Raw genomic sequence first — 18,889 nt, forward strand, 5'->3', positions numbered from 1 at the left:
GTGGTCTTGCTGTCCTGGGGGCCACCAAGGCCCTCTTCTCCCCTGCTGCCTCCAAGCAACTCCATCCAAAGGGCACAGCTGTGACTTTTGCCAGTTCCTGCTCCATGTGCTCAGCAGTTCAAGCCTTAAAGCAGCTGTGACACAAAATGATCAGAGCAGTTTTTTCTTTCTTTCATCATGGCTTCTCCCTCCGTCATGCATTCTGTAGGTCTCTCCTCCTCTTCCCCTCAGCTGTAGCAGCCCCAGCTTTTATATAGTTGTAAATTGGTTGATTTGTGGGAAAGAGTGATGCTGGGGACCGTCTATTCTGCCATCTTGACCAGAACTCCCCTCATTTACTCTCTTTTTAAAGCCACTAAAACCAATCCCATTATCCCAAGAATGGATCAATCCATTCACGAGGGTATAGTCCTCACAATCTAATCACCTCTTCAATGACCTACCTTTCAACTTCCACAATAGGATTCCCCACCCTCTTAACACTGTCATAGTGGGGACCAGTCCTCCAAGACATTAAACTATGGTGAGACACAATTCAATCCATAATACTGTCTTTCCAGTGAATTTAGAATAAAATCCAAGTGCCTTATGCAGGGTTGGTATCCCCCATTCCACCTCCCAGAATCAGCCCCTGCCTCCCTCTCCAACTTCATCTCATGCCACTCTTCTCCTCTCCTGCTTCGTTCATTCACTCACTCAACAGCTATTTATCCAGCCTCTGTTCTAGGCCCTGGGGACACAGCAGTAAAACAGACAACACCCCTGTCCTCGTGGTGGGGATTTTGCATTCTAGCGTGACTCCTGTCACGGGCTCCTTCCTTGAACACACTCTCTGCCTCAGTGGAGTGGTGCTGGCTGTTCTCCCTCCATTCTTCTCTCAGAGGCCTATTAGAACAGTCCCTGCCCCCTCGTTCACTCTCCATCACAGTACCCTGAATGCGCCCTTCATGGCATGTATCAATCTGGAAATCGTTTGGCTGATTTGTGCACATTTATTGTCTGTCTTCCTTTACCACAGTGCAGTTCTTATGAGGGCAAGGATCTTGTTCATTTTGTTCACTTTTGTATCCTCAACACCTATTTGCCTGGAGTGAAGCAGTAGCTCAGTAAACATCTGTTGAATGAATGGATTGACAAAGGAATGAGCTAACAGGCAGCAACCAGTGCGTCTGGTGACGGCCCCCAGGCCTGGGGAGCAGGCTTGAGCACCAGTCTCCTTCCTGATTGCCTGTGCTCATCTCTGTCCCCTCTGATTGTTGTTTTGTAGGGAATGACACCACTCCACTGGGCAGCTTTCCACAACCGGCCTCAACACATCCAAATGCTGTTGAAGAAGGGGGCAGACCTCACCCTTGTGGATAAAGACTTTAAAACGGCTCTCCACTGGGCGGTCCAGGTGAGAAATTGGCCAATGGACTTGTCTCAAGTTTAAATGGTGTAAAGCAGTGTTAACAATTTTCTGAGTTTGTCAAAGATGACAGGTGGAATGTCACAGGTACAAGCCCCTGTACCGATATGAAACTTGTATGTATGGGCTGAGCCCATGGCGCACTCGGGAGAGTGCGGTGCTGGGAGCGCAACAGTGCTCCTGCCACGGGTTCGGATCCTATATAGGGATGACTGGTGCGCTCACAGCGCTCACTGGCTGAGCGCAGTGTGGCTGGTCTCAAAAAGGACAAAAAAAAAAAAAAAAAGAAATGAAACTTGTATGTATGATAGAGCAAGTAAGACTTACTCTTCTCCCCTCCTCTCACATGCAGAGGACCTGCCACTTTGAAGGTTTTGGCTGCATTACTTGTCGAGAAGAAACCCTGCCGAGATGCAGAGGGGGAGGAGTTTCAGAATATCAAGCAAAGCCTGCCTTGGCTGTCACATGTGCACACACACAAAGACACACACACACACATACACACACCCCTCTCTTACTTGGTTTCTCTCTCCATCTCAGTGCTTGCTACTGGCTTACAGTGTCCCAGGATAAACCTTCGAAAAATTACTGGGAAAATCCCTTCAAACTCTCTCTTCTTCCTTCCAAATCTTCCACAGCAGAATCATTCCAAGTGATGACTTCTGTACAGAAGAGTGAAAATAGTGGCTCATGGTCCCAGGTCACTCTCACAGAAGGGTGTCTCTGTCAGTACACACAACCAAAGAAACCGGAATAGGCCCATGAAATCTATAGTTCAAAGAAGATAAAACTGAGAATAAGGTGAAAGAAGGCTGGCAGCTAACATGTACTGAAGTGCTCTCATGGTCCCAGGTCACTCTCACAGAAGGGTGTCTCTGTCAGTACACACAACCAAAGAAACCAGAATAGGCCCATGAAATCTATAGTTCAAAGAAGATAAAACTGAGAATAAGGTGAAAGAAGGCTGGCAGCTAACATGTACTGAAGTGCTCTCTGCTTTCAAGGGGAATGACTAACTCAGAGTTATCTGCTCTCTGCTTGAGAGCAGTACTTGCCTCCTTTCAACACACTTGCCAGTCCACTCTGTCCTGATGTCTCTGCACAGACATGCCCGCTGGTCATATCCCTCAGCCCAGTGAATGCACCCTTTCTGAGCTGCTGCAGGGATCTTTGCGAGAGTAGTTTGTACTGCCCCGACCGTGGTTTCGCTCAGTGTTTTCACATGCCAAGCACAGCAGAGGTGGGCACCTGGGACTTTCAGGACTGACACATGTGCCCGATGTAAGGGGAAAACAGAAGTGACTTGAAAACTGCTGTATTTGTCCCTCCAACCTCAGCTTCAGTTGCTCTGCACCAGGGCCAGCCTGGGCAAAGCTTGTTTGTGTCCCCTCCACCTGCCCTCAGCACCCTCCTACATACTTTCAGTATCTGATCACCCTTCCTCCCCCCACCCCACCAGTCTCTGCCCAGGGCCCAGTCCCGCGGGGCTGCCTCTGGCTAGTCAGGGGTCACCACTGTAGCAGTAGCCCCAGAGGAACCTGGCTGGGCTCCCAAGAAGTGTCCCATATGTTGGTTCTCAGCTGAGGTGAGAGTGGCATCAGAATCGAGCATTTTCTGTATATTCATCCACAACACCCCTGTATCCTGATTCCCTAGATCTGGGATGTATGTACATTTTGAAAAATCTCCGCAAGTGATACTGTCATGCCTCCTCTGCTCCCCCTTCATCCACCCCAGCCCCAATTGAGAGCTGCTGCCCCAGACCTGGCCTTGCAGTGGAATCCCCAGCAGTATGACAGATTCCCATACCCCACTCCAGACCTTCTGAGTTGGGCTCCCAGCAGTGGGAACCCCTGTTCTTATCCTCTACGAGGCAGTATGGCAGAATCATAACAACATACTCAACTCAGAAGACCTGAGTTTGCCTTGACAGACCTAGATTTGATCTGAGGAGAGTCACCAACACCTGCTTGGCTTAACTATCAGTGTATTTGGGGGTATAAATGAGACCATGCATATGCAACGTGCTGTATGTGATTGGAAGAGATTATCATTTTTATTATGGTTCTGATTTCCCCCAGAAAACCTAGTTGTCATATGCATGCTTTCATATTCTTTCTCTTTATTAAATGATAGAGCTTTGAACCTGCTACAGAGATTCCGGTCCTGTTTTCATATTAAAATCATCTGAAGAGCTTTAAGACAATACTGATTCCTAGGCCCCAACTCTTAGATTCTCATTCAGTTGTTCTGGGGTGGGACCCAGTATTTTTTAATTTAAGCCCTATCTTTCCCCCAGGAGATTATAATGTACAGCTAGTGTTGAGAACCTCTATGATAAAAGAATTCATATTAATGGGTCCTAATACTTTATTCCTACCTAAGATGTTTGCATTTTGATGATTGCATAAGCCTGACACCTCACTCATTTATTTACTCAATCACTCAATAAATATTTCTTGAGCATCTACTGTGTGTCTGGCATTGATCATAGAAAGATTAATAGGACAGGTCCCTTCCCGCACCCCTATAGTTATATGCAGTATTGGATGTGTGGGTATGCAAGTATGTTTGTATTCATTTTTCTGAGAAAAAAAGTCTACAACTTTCTTCAATTCCTCTATGAGGATCAGTGACTACTCCCAAAAGGTTAAGAATCACAGCTCTAGAGGAACTGTGAACCCTCTCCCTTCTCTGTGGTTAGCAGTAAAATTCAGAAGTGGTATATTCTGCCCTTTACACTACAAATACTAAGGGTAATCCCAAATGTCAGTTGAAATCATTATTACACTTGGTTTCTTTAGCCTTCTTGTTCATTTATAACACAGGACCAGCATTGTGCTCCCTTTAAAGCTTTTTCACTTGAATGAGTCGATTTCCGTTGTCATTTATTCCTTTCACAGAATTTCCTGCTTTTCTCTTGGGCCACACAATGAGATCACACTTAAAGCTATATAGTACCTTTAAATAATGAAGCCTCTGTATTTGACCAGACAGCGCAGCAGTAAAGATGTGAAACATCAGGCCCATGAAGTAAACTAAGTTCAACTTCTGCTCCCATTTCTCAGGCCCCATGGTAGCTGGTGATCCCCTCCAAGGGCCCATTGCCCTCGTTCACACTCCCCTATCCGTCCAGAAGAACCCCCTGCTTGGCTACATCTGGGCTGACACTGAGCAGAGCCCTAATCCCCAATACAATCTTCCTAGATGGTATCCCAGTCTCTTAGGGGCATGTTTTCGCCTACCTGTGATAACACCGGCTTTTCAGGAGTCTACACAGATGTCTCTCTTTCAGCTCATCTCTCTTTCACCTCTCAACCCTGCAAAAGTTTAATCCTCAACCCTTTTTTCACTCTCTCTTCCCCAGAGAGCTCATCAGTTCCTATGGCTTCTACTGCTAGTCTACACAGATGTCTCTCTTTCAGCTCATCTCTCTTTCACCTCTCAACCCTGCAAAAGTTTAGTCCTCAACCCTTTTTTCACTCTCTCTTCCCCAGAGAGCTCATCAGTTCCTATGGCTTCTACTGCTAGCTGATTCAGAAGATTCTCAGATCAATATCTCCAGCTCTGACCTCTCTCTTGAACTCTAGAACCACATTTCTGGCTGTACTAGAAATCTCCCCACAATCACCCACAGACACTTCAAACTCAACATGTTCAAACTGAATCCATGGTCTCCCCTTCACATGACATCCTAATCCTCTTGGTAGCTCAAAGCAAAAACTTGAACATGGTCCATGAGTATTCCTTCTTTATCACGCATCACACTCAGTTGGTTATCAAGACCTCTCAATTCTACCTTCTCAGGTTCCTCACCTCTGTCCCCTCATTTTTATCCCCACTGTCCAGGTCAGGGTCCCAGCAAGAAAGAGATGACATACTCAGATGTGGGTAATTGAGGATAGGCTCACACAGGGGCTCTTTATTACACAACCCCAGGGCTAGCAACAGCAGGTGGCCATTAGGACCCTTGGGCCTAAAAAGCCATTGGAGGAAATGATTACTAAGACACAGCAAAAGCTGCAGCCACAGGAGGGGTCCTGAGACAGAAACTGTAGCCATTGCTGCAATATCCAAACAGTGACCAAGCAGGAAGAGAACTGAGAGATAAATACACCAATCGGTCTTTCCTCCTACATCCACCTCCTGTCATTGCCACCCATTGGCCAAACCCAACCAGAAGTCAAAGGACTAGGGAGCCTATTTGATGCAGTCTATACTATGCTGATGGGTGCAGAACAGGATGGAAAAGATGGGGAGTGACCTAGAAGAGCACATGGAGAAAATTAGGCCCACCCACCATCTCTTCCTTCGACCAAGCTTGCACCATCTCTCACCTGAACAGTTGCAGTCGCTGGTATTCCTACTTTCAGCCCTTCCTTCTCCAATCTATTCTCACTGCGCTTCCTACAAATGACAAAGACGTACCAACATAGCTGTTATTTCACTAACACAATTGTGGTCACTGTTGCTCCTTGGCTCAGAAACCTTCACTGAGTTCCATTTTGTGGCAAAGAGCAAAGTCCTCAAGCTAATACTTACTGCTGTGAACAACCACTCCCCACTCCCCGACCTTTCCCCTTCAGCCCACATAGTCTCTGTTCCAGTCACACCAGAATATTAATAATCCCCTCCCAATACATCATAGAGACTCATTCTGTCTCCTCCTTGGTCACACTCTTCCATTCGGGTGAAATACTTCTTTCTTCTTATCCCTCAAAGCCCAACTAAATGTCACTTTCTCTGTTAAACTCCCTTTCAGAATTATTCCCTCCATGTTCCTTCTAGGACTTGTGTTATAATTAGTGGGGTGCCTGTGTCTTCCTCTTCAGACTGTGTGCTTTAGGACAATGTGCCTTATTTATCTAAATGTCTCTCAACACCTAAAACGGGGCTTTGTGAATCTTAAGTACCCCAAGAGGTGTTCATTGAATTCAGTCTAATAAACTTATCCATCTCAGGCCCATGGGGTTAATGGCTTATAGGGTTCTCTCTATGGAAAAACATTTTTTTAAAAAAATTTTTTAGAGCAGTTTTAGATTCACAAAAAAATTGAGAGGAAAGTACAGAGATATCCCATATATCCCCGTCCCCCATGTGCACAGCCTTCCCCATTATCAACATCCCCCACTAGAGTGGTACATTTGTTACGAATGATGAGCTTACATTGATACACCATCGTCACCTGAAGTCCATAGTTTATATTAGGGTTCATTCTTGATGTTGTACATTCCATGGGTTTTGACAAAGGTATAAAGACATGTAGCTACGATTATAGCATCTTACAGAGCAGTTTCACTGCCCCACCAATCTGTGATTCTTCCCACACTCCCCTCAAGCCCTGGCAACCACTGATCTTTTTACTGTCTCCACAGCTTTTCCTTTTCCAGAATGTTATGTAGTTGAAATCGTACAGTACTTAGCCTTTTCATATTGGTCTCTTGCACTTAGTAAAATGCATTTACATTTTCCCCATGTCTTTTCATGGCTTGATAGCACATTTCTTTTTAGCACTGAATAATACAGTTTATTTATCCATTCACCTACCAAAGGACATCTTGATTGCTTCCAAGTTTTGGCAATTATGGATAAACTGCTATAAACACCAGTGTGCATGTTTTGGTGTGGACATAAGTTTTCAACTCCTTTGGCTAATTATCCACAAGTGCAATTGCTGGAACATATGGTAAGAGTATGTTTAGTTTTATAAGAAACCATCAAACTGTCTCCCAAAGTGACTGTACCATTTTGCATTCCCACCAGCAATGAATGAGAGTTCCTTTGAGAGTTTAGCTTCATTGACTTTTTCTATTGATTTTCTGCTTTCAATTTCATTGCTTTCTGCTCTAATTTTTAATTTTATTTTTATTTTGCTTACTTTGGAATTAATGTGCTCTTCTTTTTCTAGTTTCCTAAGGTGGAAACTTAGATGATTTATTTTAGATCTTTCTTTTTTCTAATATATGCACTCAATGCTATAAATTTCATGTATTTCTCTTTGTGTGTGGTTCTATCAGTTTTTGCTTCATATTTTGAAGCTCTATTTTTGGATGCGTAAGGATTATTACATCTTCTTGGAAAAGTGACACCTTTAAATCATTACATAATACCTCTTTTTATCCGCAGAAATGACAAGCTATACTCATACATATTTGAAGTCTAAATTAGCTCTGCCCAAAAAACTCCAAACTAAAAATGTAGTTTAAAGTGGGTTTGGACTGTTAGAGCCAGGCAGGAGCAAATGCAAATGCTCACTGGAGAAATGCTTTTAAATCCAGGCACAAGAATTCCCTGAGATAAACTTCCAGAAACATGAATTGACAATTTTTTTAAAATCACTAAATACAAAGGAAAACTGGCCACCATGAATGAAAATCAGCCCCCAAGCCTTTAAATAAGACTCACAGAGACTGCATATATTGGAATTATAAGATATAGAATGTAAAATATTTTAACATGGTGTTAAGAGCTAACAGTATTTGAAATATGATAAAGGAGCCAGGGGCAATCAAAATTGGTCAAGAATTTTTTTTTTAAATAGAGAAAAAATATCTGGAAATTAAAAATAGAAAAACTGAAAGTAGAAAAGTGGACGAGTTAAACAGGAAAGTAGACACAGCTGAAGAGAAAATTAGCAAATGAGAAATTACTTAGGATGCAACACGGAAAAGCAAAGAAACAGATGATATAAAATTTAGGTTAAGAGACAAAACGTCCGAGTAAAAGTGTGCCAGTTATGTCAACTGGGAGATCCAGTAGGATATAATAGAGACAGTGTGGGAAAGACAAAATTTAGAGGGATAATGGCTGAATTCTCAGGTTCAGGAAGCCCAATAAACCCCATTTAAAAAAAATGCACACCTACACATATTGTAGCAAAACTTCAAAACACAAAGACAAAATTATTTCAAAAGCATGCAGACAGGGAAAAGAAAAAAATATCTACTAAAAGAGTTATAATAGGGGGTTGGCTGTTTAGCACAGATGGTTAGAGCACAGTCTTGTAACACCAAGGTAATGGGTTCAGATCCCTGTACTGGCCAGCTGCCAAAAAAAAAAAAAAAAGTTATACTAACAGCTGATTTTACATCACCAACAAGGGAAGCCAGAGGGAAAGGAATATTATTTTCAAAGTACTGAGAGAAAATAACTGTCTACCTAGAGCTACAAAGTATAAAACTATCTTTCAAGAGAAATGAAGATATTTTTAGACCACAAAACTGAAAGTTTGCTGTCAGTAGATCCTCAGTAAATAAATTCTGAAAGATATACTTTAGAAGGAATGATAATGATCCTGGAAAGAAGGCCTTATATGCCAAAAGAAATGGTGAGCAAAGAAAATGGCTAACTTGTGAGTTAATCTAAACAAACATCAACTGTATACAACAGTAGTAGTTATGTCTAATCTGTGGGCTTAGGGTGCTATTAATGTTCTTTTTCTTGATCTTGGCGATGTTTACATAGGTGTGTTTAGTTAGTGAAAACTCATCAAGCTGTAAATTAGAACATGTTCATTTTCATATATACATGTAATGTATATATGTTATTCTTGAAATAAAAATGATACATTTTAAATTACTATATGCCAAAATATGACAAATTAAATGAACAAATTCCTAGAAACATACAATTTATCACTACACAAGAAGGAATAGAATATCTGAATAGCCCTACATCTTTTAAATAAATTGAATTTGTTGTTAAATCTCTCTCTCTCTCTCTCTCTCTCTCTCTCTCACACACACACACACACACACACAGAGTAGATCTGTGGTCAACTGTTTAAACTGTGTCAAAAATCCTGCAAATATACTTCAACTCTAAATATCTTCAGAATGCCAGAGGATAATTATAAATACCACATACCAGTGGATCCAGTTCATTAAGTGGAAGAAACTTAGACTGAAAGAGACCACATAGGTCATTTAGTTCAACCCTTTAGTTCCCAGGTGGAGAAAGGGAGGTTATCCCTTGCCAGTGCCCACCTAGAAACCCAGGCCACATAACTCCCAGTGCTTGATGAGAGGACGATTACAAAGCCACATAAGCCCAGAGTAAACAAAGAGAGAGTCAAGTTTATAAATTCAACCCCCCTTACCCTGACAGCAAAGACTCTGACTTGTTTAGGAAGCTGGAGCCTTGAAGAAGAGCTAATTTAAAGTGGCTTTCATATGTCAGCTCCCCAGTGCTCAGTTGTAGAGAGGAAGGGGGTGAGGAAGAATGAGGGACAATAAGGACTCAGGAGTAAATACAAACAGAGAAAGAAGAGCAAAGACCGCGAAAGGAGGGGGATAATAAGAAGAGAGAGAAACCAATAAGGATGGGTAAAATTTTGGCTTTGTGAGGCTTGTTTGACTCATTTATTTATTTATTCGTTGCTCAGCAAATATTTATTGAGAGCTACTCTTTGCTAGGCTCCATTGCAGCAGAAAGAGTCCCGCTCATAGGTTTAGCAGGGACAATGCAGAGATATCCGGGAGGCTTCATCTTGCCAGACAGCTGGAAGCAGAAGCCAGACCCTTTCCACACACTAACACAACAAGAAAGGAGATGTTTTCTTCCATGGTAAGCATTAGTATATCTATGGAATGAAGTCGTTCAGCGGCTGAGGGCCAGAGGCCACCATGCCTCACCTCCTCTCACCATTTCCATTTTCCACTTGCTGTCCAGGAGAGTCAGACCCAGGCTTTGGGTTTGGCAGCCTCTGGAGTCCAGGCCAAGCAAAAAGTCTAGGTCCAAAGCGGCTAAACATGAAGAGGGCCCATACTCTAAGCCATGGATATTGAGCACCTTTCTTCCTCTGGTTACCCCCAGACCCTCAACTCTCAAACCGCATAGACTCATAGATCTTCCTGCTATCTCCCTTCCAGTCTAATTGAAGAGGGCCCATACTCTAAGCCATGGATATTGAGCACCTTTCTTCCTCTGGTTACCCCCAAACCCTCAACTCTCAAACCGCATAGACTCATAGATCTTCCTGCTATCTCCCTTCCAGTCTAATACGTCTGGCTCCAGCTGAACTGATGGGCCAGAGTAGTCTTCTTACATCATAAAACCATCTTGCCCTTTTAAGAGGACAAAAATAAAGCACAGAAGCTAAAGCACTGGACTCTGCTTTATACAGTCACCATCACAAAACAAGCAATATAAACATATCCCAACATTCAAGAGAAGGGAGGAGATTGGGGTTCTCTCCAAGAAGAAGCCACCATAGAACTAATTCCCCAGACATATGTTAACAGATAACCAACTAGTCCTAAATTTCCCATTACACTCCTTCATAGGTCACCTAGAATAAAGAGGGTCCACAATCCGGATATTGGAATCTTGTTTTTTTATCAGTCTGCCTGATGCAAAATCATTACACATTAATTCAACTTTTTTCTTGACAAGGCTTCTTATAAGTCATGAGTCCCCATTTCTTCTCCCTCATGAGGAGTAAAAAAAAAAAAAACAACTAGGACTCAAATAGTTCCCAATAGTCTTCAGAGTACATCAAGGCAATGTTATAGATTATCCGTGAAGAAAAACAAAGCAAATAAATACAACATAAACAAATAAATAAACCCACAATTCTCATCTGGTAGCCAATGTAGAATTGTAGAGCTCCATAAGAATAGGATATGTACAATATTGTTACTTCCCCTATTTAATAACATTCCCACCAAATGTAAACCCATTCTTTATTTTTCCTAAAGGCCCATCTGGGCAATTTCCCCATTTCTTCTCTCCTGGTGCTTCGAGGTCTCTGTCCCCTCCCTGGCCTCCCAGTCTGAGCCTAACTTTGGCTGACACCCAGTCTGGATTGTTAAAACAGGAATGCTGTCACCAGGAGACCACTGATCCAGAGCCTTGGCTTACAAACCAGTGCTCTCTCGGGCTCCCTCAAATTCTCATGAGGGTGGACCATGGCAACCTTCCTAGGAGAAGTTTTTAAAGTACCTAATGTTTAACTCTAAGCAAGGCCTCAACTGGCAAGGGATGCATCCCTGCTGCTAGTGTTGCAGGTCTAAACAGCAGTTCTCACTTTATTTTGCCCCAGTATGAACATGCAGGATCAAGTAAATAGACCACTCTTTTCACTGGAGACAGAATGGTGTAGTGGCAAAGCGCAAGGACTCTGCAGATAGACTGTCAACACTGGCTCTGCTCATTCTTATCTGCGACCTTGAGCAAATTACTTAACCCCTCTGTGCCTTTGATTTCTCCTCTACGATGTGGGGATAATAATAGTACCTACCTGTGGGATTGTTGTCAGGATTAAATGAGTTAGTACATGCTACAGCTTAGAAAGGGGCCAGGCACAACGTGTTCACTCAACAAATACAGTTATCACCATTATTACTGGGAGGATCTTCTTATAAAGAAAAGGAAAATACAAATGATCACATTATAAGTGAGATCTAGGTACAGAGGCAAAGGACTTTTCTGGAAAATTCAGGACAAAAGACATTTTGGAAGGAAAGGGTAAGGGGTGGGAGTCTTCACTTATCTAGAGAAGCTGACTCTAGTATTCCAGCTCCCCAGAGATCTGCTACCTGGGACTGGCTGGTCAGGATTCCCAAAGAGGCAGACTCAAGGGTCCTGATATCAGCCCCTATCTCAGTTTACCATTTCAAAATGACTCCTCCCGAGAATCAGGTGAGGAGGGAGGGAGAGAAAGTGTGAAGAGGGGGGTTTGTTATTTCTATCTGTGATTAATGCTTCATCTTCCACAAAGAGGGGAAACTTTGACTGGCTGTTTTGCCCTCTGAATCACCTTAGCATCCTAAATTCCTTTACTCTTCTGGGAAATTGTAAGCAAAAGAAATTTATGAAGCCAACACTCTTTTTTTTTGCTTCTGTTTTCTTTCTCAAATAGCTAATACTTTTAAAGAAAAGTGTCTCTTGACTATTTAAAATGTATTTCAGACCCCTTCAAAATGTGTGTAAGTATCAGCAAGTGGAAAAATCAGAAAAGTTGATAAAGTGCACATGAGAGCTTAGGTGTGTCCCGTGTAACAGACTCCTGATGACTGGCATGCTATAGAACTTAAAAAACTGATCAAAGTTATTTAAAAGTCTTTGTTAGACAAGGAAGGATGGAGGGGGGAAGAGGTAAGGTGAGGGGAAGAAAAGGAAAAAGTGTGTAGGTAGGGACCGCTTTATGGTTATGCAACCAGTACAGCCATCCAAGGCCCAGTGCTCAGAAGCGGACCCTGTGTAATGTTCTATGGTCACCATCCAGAAATTCTTACTGTTACTGGACTCAGGTCCAGCTGCCCACCCCCTTGAGAAGGAAAGAAAAAAACTCAGAAGTCAAACGGTTGGTGTTAGAAGAGCAGATGTATTCAGCGGAAGGAGATGGTAGACTATCCCATCTCAAAGATTTACATTTACTGAGGGGTTTTTAAAGGAAGGCTTGAGGGAATGGAATGTGGGAGGTGAAAAGCAGGAGGTGAGTTAAGAGGGGTCTGTTTCTATGGGTCGGGTACAAGGTCTTACCAAGGCCTCCTCTGGTTTCTGTTCTCATCTTTGCTGTTATCTCAAGACCTGAAAGATTCTGATTTGTGCCGGTGTACTTGGCTGGTGCCCAACGTCTGCTTCAGTCATTTGGCCTTAATCATTTCTCAAAACCCCACAAGTTTCAAAGAAAGAACTGTTAGCTTTGCAAAGTACTAATTAGCTTCTCGGCCTTGTTTTCCTACTTAGCAAGTGAGATAAGAAAGTCAGGGGATGGGAAGAAAGAGTGGAGAGAAAAAAACTGTCCTTTTTAAAATCCTCCCCGACTCTGCAACCCAGGCGGCTTTAGGTCCCAACATGGCTTCAGTCCTGCTCACTCCAACATTACTTTATCTTTGAATTTGTTTTGTAAATGAAATCTGATAGGACAACGGAGCCCCTGCTCACACAGTTCTGCCTCCCAGCCTTTCTGGAGCAGATTTACAGCCCTCTGCTCCTTCGTCCCCTGACCATCCCTCCCCCAGCAACCGCTTGCCTCCCTCTGCTCCTAGCAGGGGCCTGGGCACAGAGGGTCAGAGTCAAGCATGTGCCCAGTCACAAGGCAGGGGCCAGGCACCTGCAAGATTCTGTATTCATGCTGAGAATCCCCAGCGCAAGACAGTGTGACATTATATAGAAAATAAAAAACACCATGACAGGTCAAGAGAGACACCACGAAGGAAGGGAATGAGCTTTATTCCTGCATCATTGTGCCCCCAGTCAGTACGCATCCTAGTCATTTCTTTAACATTAAAATAGCTCTGCAAGTTTCTCTATAGCAAATTGGGAAGCAAAATGAACATACCTAATGAGCAAGCTGTCTAGGTGGCCCATCTATCATGCTGGCTCTGATGTCAGTCAATTATACCTGTATTTAAGTCCCTCCTTAGTTCACTAATTATGGAAGACAATTTAGCTCTTATGGGAGACAAAATCCCTGCAGTGACTTGAGACAAGTGGAAATTAGTTTGAGGGTGTTTGTGAAATTTATTTATTTTCACTTTCTCTCTCTCTCTCTCTCTCTCTCTGTTGCATTTTTTACTTTGCATTTTTATCTTAACATTCGTCTCTCTCTCTCTCTCTCTCTCTCTCTCTCTCTCTCTCTCTCTCTGTGTGTGTGTGTGTGTTGCATTTTTTACTTTGCATTTTTATCTTAACATTCTTATGCATAGTCAAGGAAAAGCACCAGATCGTACATAATGGGTTTCCTTTGACTCTATATTCCAGAGTGGAAATAGAATTCTGTGTTCCATCATTCTGAGCCATCACCAGGGCCCATCCATAATCAACTATGACGATGAGAGCGGGAAGACATGTGTACACATCGCGGCGGCAGCAGGTTTCAGCGACATTATTAATGAACTGGCAAGAGTCCCTGAGTGTAACCTGCAGGCTCTGGATGTGGATGACAGGTATCCATGGCAACTCAGAAAGTGCTGGGAACTACCAGTCGTCTTCCCCGAATGTTAATCTTAAAATAAAAAAAAGATGTTTAAGGAGTTATCCTATATGACTATATCCTTATTTCCAGTAATACACATGTGCTTGTGACAATAAAAATTGCTCTATTTTAGTGAGGGGAGGGAAAATCATTGTTATGGAGAGAGGCGCTGTGACTGTACAGTACTGTCAGATTTTCCGCTTTTTGCTAAATGTTCTATGTTCTCAGAAGGCTTTCTGTATTTCAGCTTCCTGCTATATGCCCTTTTTGTTCTTTAAGGTAGGTTTTATTTTCTTTCTTCATTCCTGGATTATGTCATAAGGTCAACAATTTCTTGTTATCCAGAGAAGAGAATAATAGGAGTTTTGTATTCAGAACTATCGAGCTCCTAGAAGTAGATGGGACCTTATCAGTTTTTTTGTTTTTTTGATTTTTTTTGTTTTCAGTCACTGAAGATCTATTGGCTAGAAAAGGAATCTGGGTCCAGAAAGTCAAAAAGACTTATCTCAGAGCTAGTTAGCATCTAAATGAAGATTTGCAGCCCTGTCTTCCAGACTTAAAGCTTTTCAACTACAATGTCCTGCTTATCTAAACCTTTGTTTTGGCTGGGCATTGAGTCAGTGGAAATGTAGGAAAAATATAGCAACAAATAAGACTATTGAAAATATGTATAAACCTTGGGCACTATGTTTGGTTTTGTTTGTTTCTTTTTACCGTCTTCTATTAAAGTGAAAAATTAGCCACCTATTTATCATGATTTTAAATGCCCCAAGAAAGTACCATCTTGAATTACCTGTAAGACTCCAACTATGTAGGCAGAGTCAGCCACTAAATTAAGTGGCTGATTGTAAAAATGGTGTAAAGCTGCAATGGCAGCTGCCAATTCAGCCCTTTGAGTGGATTTATGATGGATAGTAACAAAATGTTTCCAGATTCCCTGTTCCTGCATGTTATAGATCCCTTTCCTGATCTGCCAGAACTGCCAATAAACACAGCGCTTGAGGGAGGGGAATAGGTGATAAACAGGATTTTAATTTTATGGGCAGTATTTGGAGTCCTTGTAAAACTTTATCATGGGGTAATGAGAATTGTATCTTACCAACAAAATCAGCCATAGTTATCTGTAAAGACTCCAATTGTTCAAGGGCAGTGTAAAAATCAGTTTTAAAAAGACCAGGATAGGGCCGGCCCGTGGCTCACTCGGGAGAGTGGGGTGCTGATAACACCAAGGCCCCGGGTTCAGATCCTATATAGGGAAGGCCGTTTCGCTCACTTGGGAGAGCGTGGTGCTGACAACACCAAGTCAAGGGTTAAGATCCCCTTACCGGTCATCTTTTAAAAAATAAAATAAAATAAAATAAAACATTGTGTAGGGCTGGCTGGTTGCTCATTTGGTTAGTTAGAGTGCAGTGTTACAACACCAAGGTCAAGGGTTTGGATCCCTGTACCAGCCAGCTGCAGGAAAAAAAAAAAAAAACCATTGTGGTACTCGCCTAAGATTAATGTCGCAGAACACATAACCCGGAAGCAGCATATGTAGCTTAAATGTCCCAAATTTCTTCAGTCTATGAGGTCACAATTCACTTTAATACACAACTCATCTATCTTCAGGGAGGACAGTCTTTTATCAAATTCCCCTCCCTACGTATTTCTGGGAATTCTCTGGGGAATGTTGACATGTTTCATAAATCACTCGCTGGCTACAGATGCCTCAGCCGATGCTGCTTCCTTTTATTCATCATCTGTCATTCAGAGGCCACCACATCAGTCCGCTGCTCATCTCTGCTGCGTTTCTTCTGAATCATGGGCTCTGACCTTTAGCTCCCCACTGTGATAGCTGAGACCAGTCTTCTGTCTGTAAGGCTATCCTGAAGCTTAACGATAAGAAAGGAATTACAGCTTACACAACTTGAAATTGGGTACTAGAGATTCGCCACAAAAGCCCTAAGTACATTAGTTATAGCATATAGAGGTTATCTATATTCTCCCCTCATTTCTCAACAAAACAATTGAAATTATCCCCCTGTTCTTCTGGACCTCTTCCATGCTGATGGTCAGAGGGAGTAAAATAGTTGGTCTTGGCAATTGTTGTAAAGGAGTATTTCACAAAGCTCCAAAGTGAATTGTTACATGATGGCAAGCCTGACTAGATCAATGTCTGACCCTCCATCTACTGAATTTATTGGCAATAATTCTCTAAATGGGAGGGCATAATCTGCTGGTACCTCATCTTGTTTCAGAATAAATGTTGTCTGGAGGCCTCTCACATAGAATGGAACAAATCATACCTGCCACATTCAAGTATGCAGTATGATTGGCCCTATTAAGTGTTATAATTGCTGCCTATAACATAACATGAGGAGGAGTGTGTTTAATTGACAGAGGACACAATCTACACAGGGGAACTCTGGGCCCACACTGTATACACGTGATGCTCTCCTAATACTCAGGCCACAGTCCCTCCACAGACAGTCCCACCTGACCCTTTCTCTGCCCAGCCCCCAAGCTGCCCCCATGCCTGAGAGACCACTTGGCTCTCTCAGAAACTCCCTCTGCCCAGGGCAAGGCCACAGCACAAGGCTGGGAAGAGGCCTTCCATGCTCTCATTTCCAGGATTGGCCCTTTTCCAGAGTGAATGACAGGAGGGATAGCCATTCTCTTTGTGGCAGACCCCCTTCATAGAAATGTCATTTTGCCCTTTGCCTCTTCTTACCCCCCAACCTAAGAAAAAAATCAGAACACGGTAGTGTGGCATCAGTACATCATCCAAAACCACGTACAGACCCAAGTGTGCAGTCCCTTTCCACAGCATTTCCCCCCCAACCTAAGAAAAAAATCAGAACACGGTAGTGTGGCATCAGTACATCATCCAAAACCACATACAGACCCAAGTGTGCAGTCCCTTTCCACAGCATTTCCCAGGACGACCTGAGGGCCAGAGCTATTCACCCTTCAGTCACCTCCGGGCTCTCCTCTGATCTCCTGGTAGCAACTGCCTAAGTAATTACAAGTCTACAGCTTCCAAAAGTAATAGCATACAAGGCACAGGGTAGCATAAATCTACACATAAGAAAGAAACCTTTCTTTAGAGTAAATATAATCTGCAGAGATGCAGCTCTATCTCCCAGCGAGTTAACTTTTTATGCACTTCGGCTAAGCTGCAGTTTTTCAAACATCTGTTTTAGATTAAAGTTTTTGCTATACATTAGGAATACTTAAAACTCCACTGGGACAGGTTACCAAAACACAGGCAGAGTCTTTCGTCACAGAGAAACACAAGCCTTGGCCTCCTAGAAGGTAGAAAATAACAAGCATCATTTAAATAAGTAATCCAAATTCTCATTTCTAATCACAAAGTTAAAAAGAAATTAGGGTCTAATATTACCCAGAATTATTTTGTCATTTGTGTAATAAAGAAGGCAATATCACAAAAGCATCCATTAATTCAACTGTTTTCTTGAGCAGGGGTTCAACGTGCTGGACTCTGGGCTAAGTGCTAAAGATAACAGCCAGGAAAATACTCTCATTTCCCTATAGTCTATTTAAATAGGAGAAAGGATGGAATATTTACTCTGTCAAGTATTAATGTTATTTTACAAGCCAGAATTCTTTTAATTTTAATGATTTCATTATCGATAATTTAACCTAATTTCTGTTTTTGAATCATCTCACTACATTAGTGGGAAACTTAACCTCCATCTTTTTCATCCCCATCCCCTTCCCTTATTGTGCCTTCCCTTATCGTGCTCCTGGTTCTGGAATTTTCTACAATGCTAAGATATGTAGGAATGCAGGAGGAGGATGGCACCATTGTCTTCTGTCCGAGTCCTTTCAGGTCTGATCACCTTCATCTGTGTCTGTGCTGTGCTTGGGAGCATGGGAGTCTTGGGCTGTCTCTGGTCCCACAGCCCAGACACTCCACACAAGCATTCCCCGTCCCCTCCCTCCCAGTAGCTCTCCTGAGGAAGCAGGGGTCTGTTCCCTTTGCTCTTGAGTCCTGTGGTCCTTTATGCTCTTATTGCCCTGTCGCCACACCTGCTGTGACAGCTGGGTGTGGGGGACTGTCTTTCTAGTGGTGGGGAAGGCACTTTCCTTCATGTTCAGTTAAATATTTTGCCTTTGCTCCAAATCTGCTCTCAGTTCTGGACTTGGCTTTTGGAAACAGAAAAGCACGGATTATTTCCCTTATCTGTCCTGGTGCATTTCTCCCCTGTTGGACACAAACTCAACCATCATCTTAAATGGGGGAAAGAGAAAGGGTAGAAAAATACATGTGTATAGGTCAGGATCTCAAAATATGATCCTGCCACACGAGTAAATAATGTTGAGAAAAATTGGCTACGTAATTGGAAAAATAGTGAGATTGGCTCTGCACCTCGCTGAACATACCAAAATACATATCTAGACACACACACAGTTTTTTTTTATTTTTAATCCAAATAAATCTAGGAAAAATATTAGTTTTCTTCCTACTCAGTTAAATTCACTTTTTTTTCATACACTTCTATGAGTTTTAACGGGCATAGATTCGTGTAACCACCACAAATAAAATTCAGAAC

At 42.5% G+C, this 18,889-nt stretch overlaps 1 protein-coding gene across 1 annotated transcript in view; it reads left to right on the top strand.

Annotated features, from left to right (window-relative positions):
- ANKRD55 (ankyrin repeat domain 55) overlaps window positions 1-18,889 on the top strand; it is a 115,821-nt gene that overhangs the window by 71,220 nt on the left and 25,712 nt on the right. Inside the window, exons 6-7 of the mRNA XM_008570037.1 lie at window positions 1,268-1,396; window positions 14,117-14,301. Coding sequence (XP_008568259.1) covers window positions 1,268-1,396; window positions 14,117-14,301 — 314 coding nt within the window. The remainder of the gene's footprint in view (window positions 1-1,267; window positions 1,397-14,116; window positions 14,302-18,889) is intronic.

The sequence above is a fragment of the Galeopterus variegatus genome, unplaced genomic scaffold (genome assembly GCF_000696425.1).
Source record: "Galeopterus variegatus unplaced genomic scaffold, G_variegatus-3.0.2 Scaffold562, whole genome shotgun sequence".
NCBI lineage: Eukaryota > Metazoa > Chordata > Mammalia > Dermoptera > Cynocephalidae > Galeopterus > Galeopterus variegatus.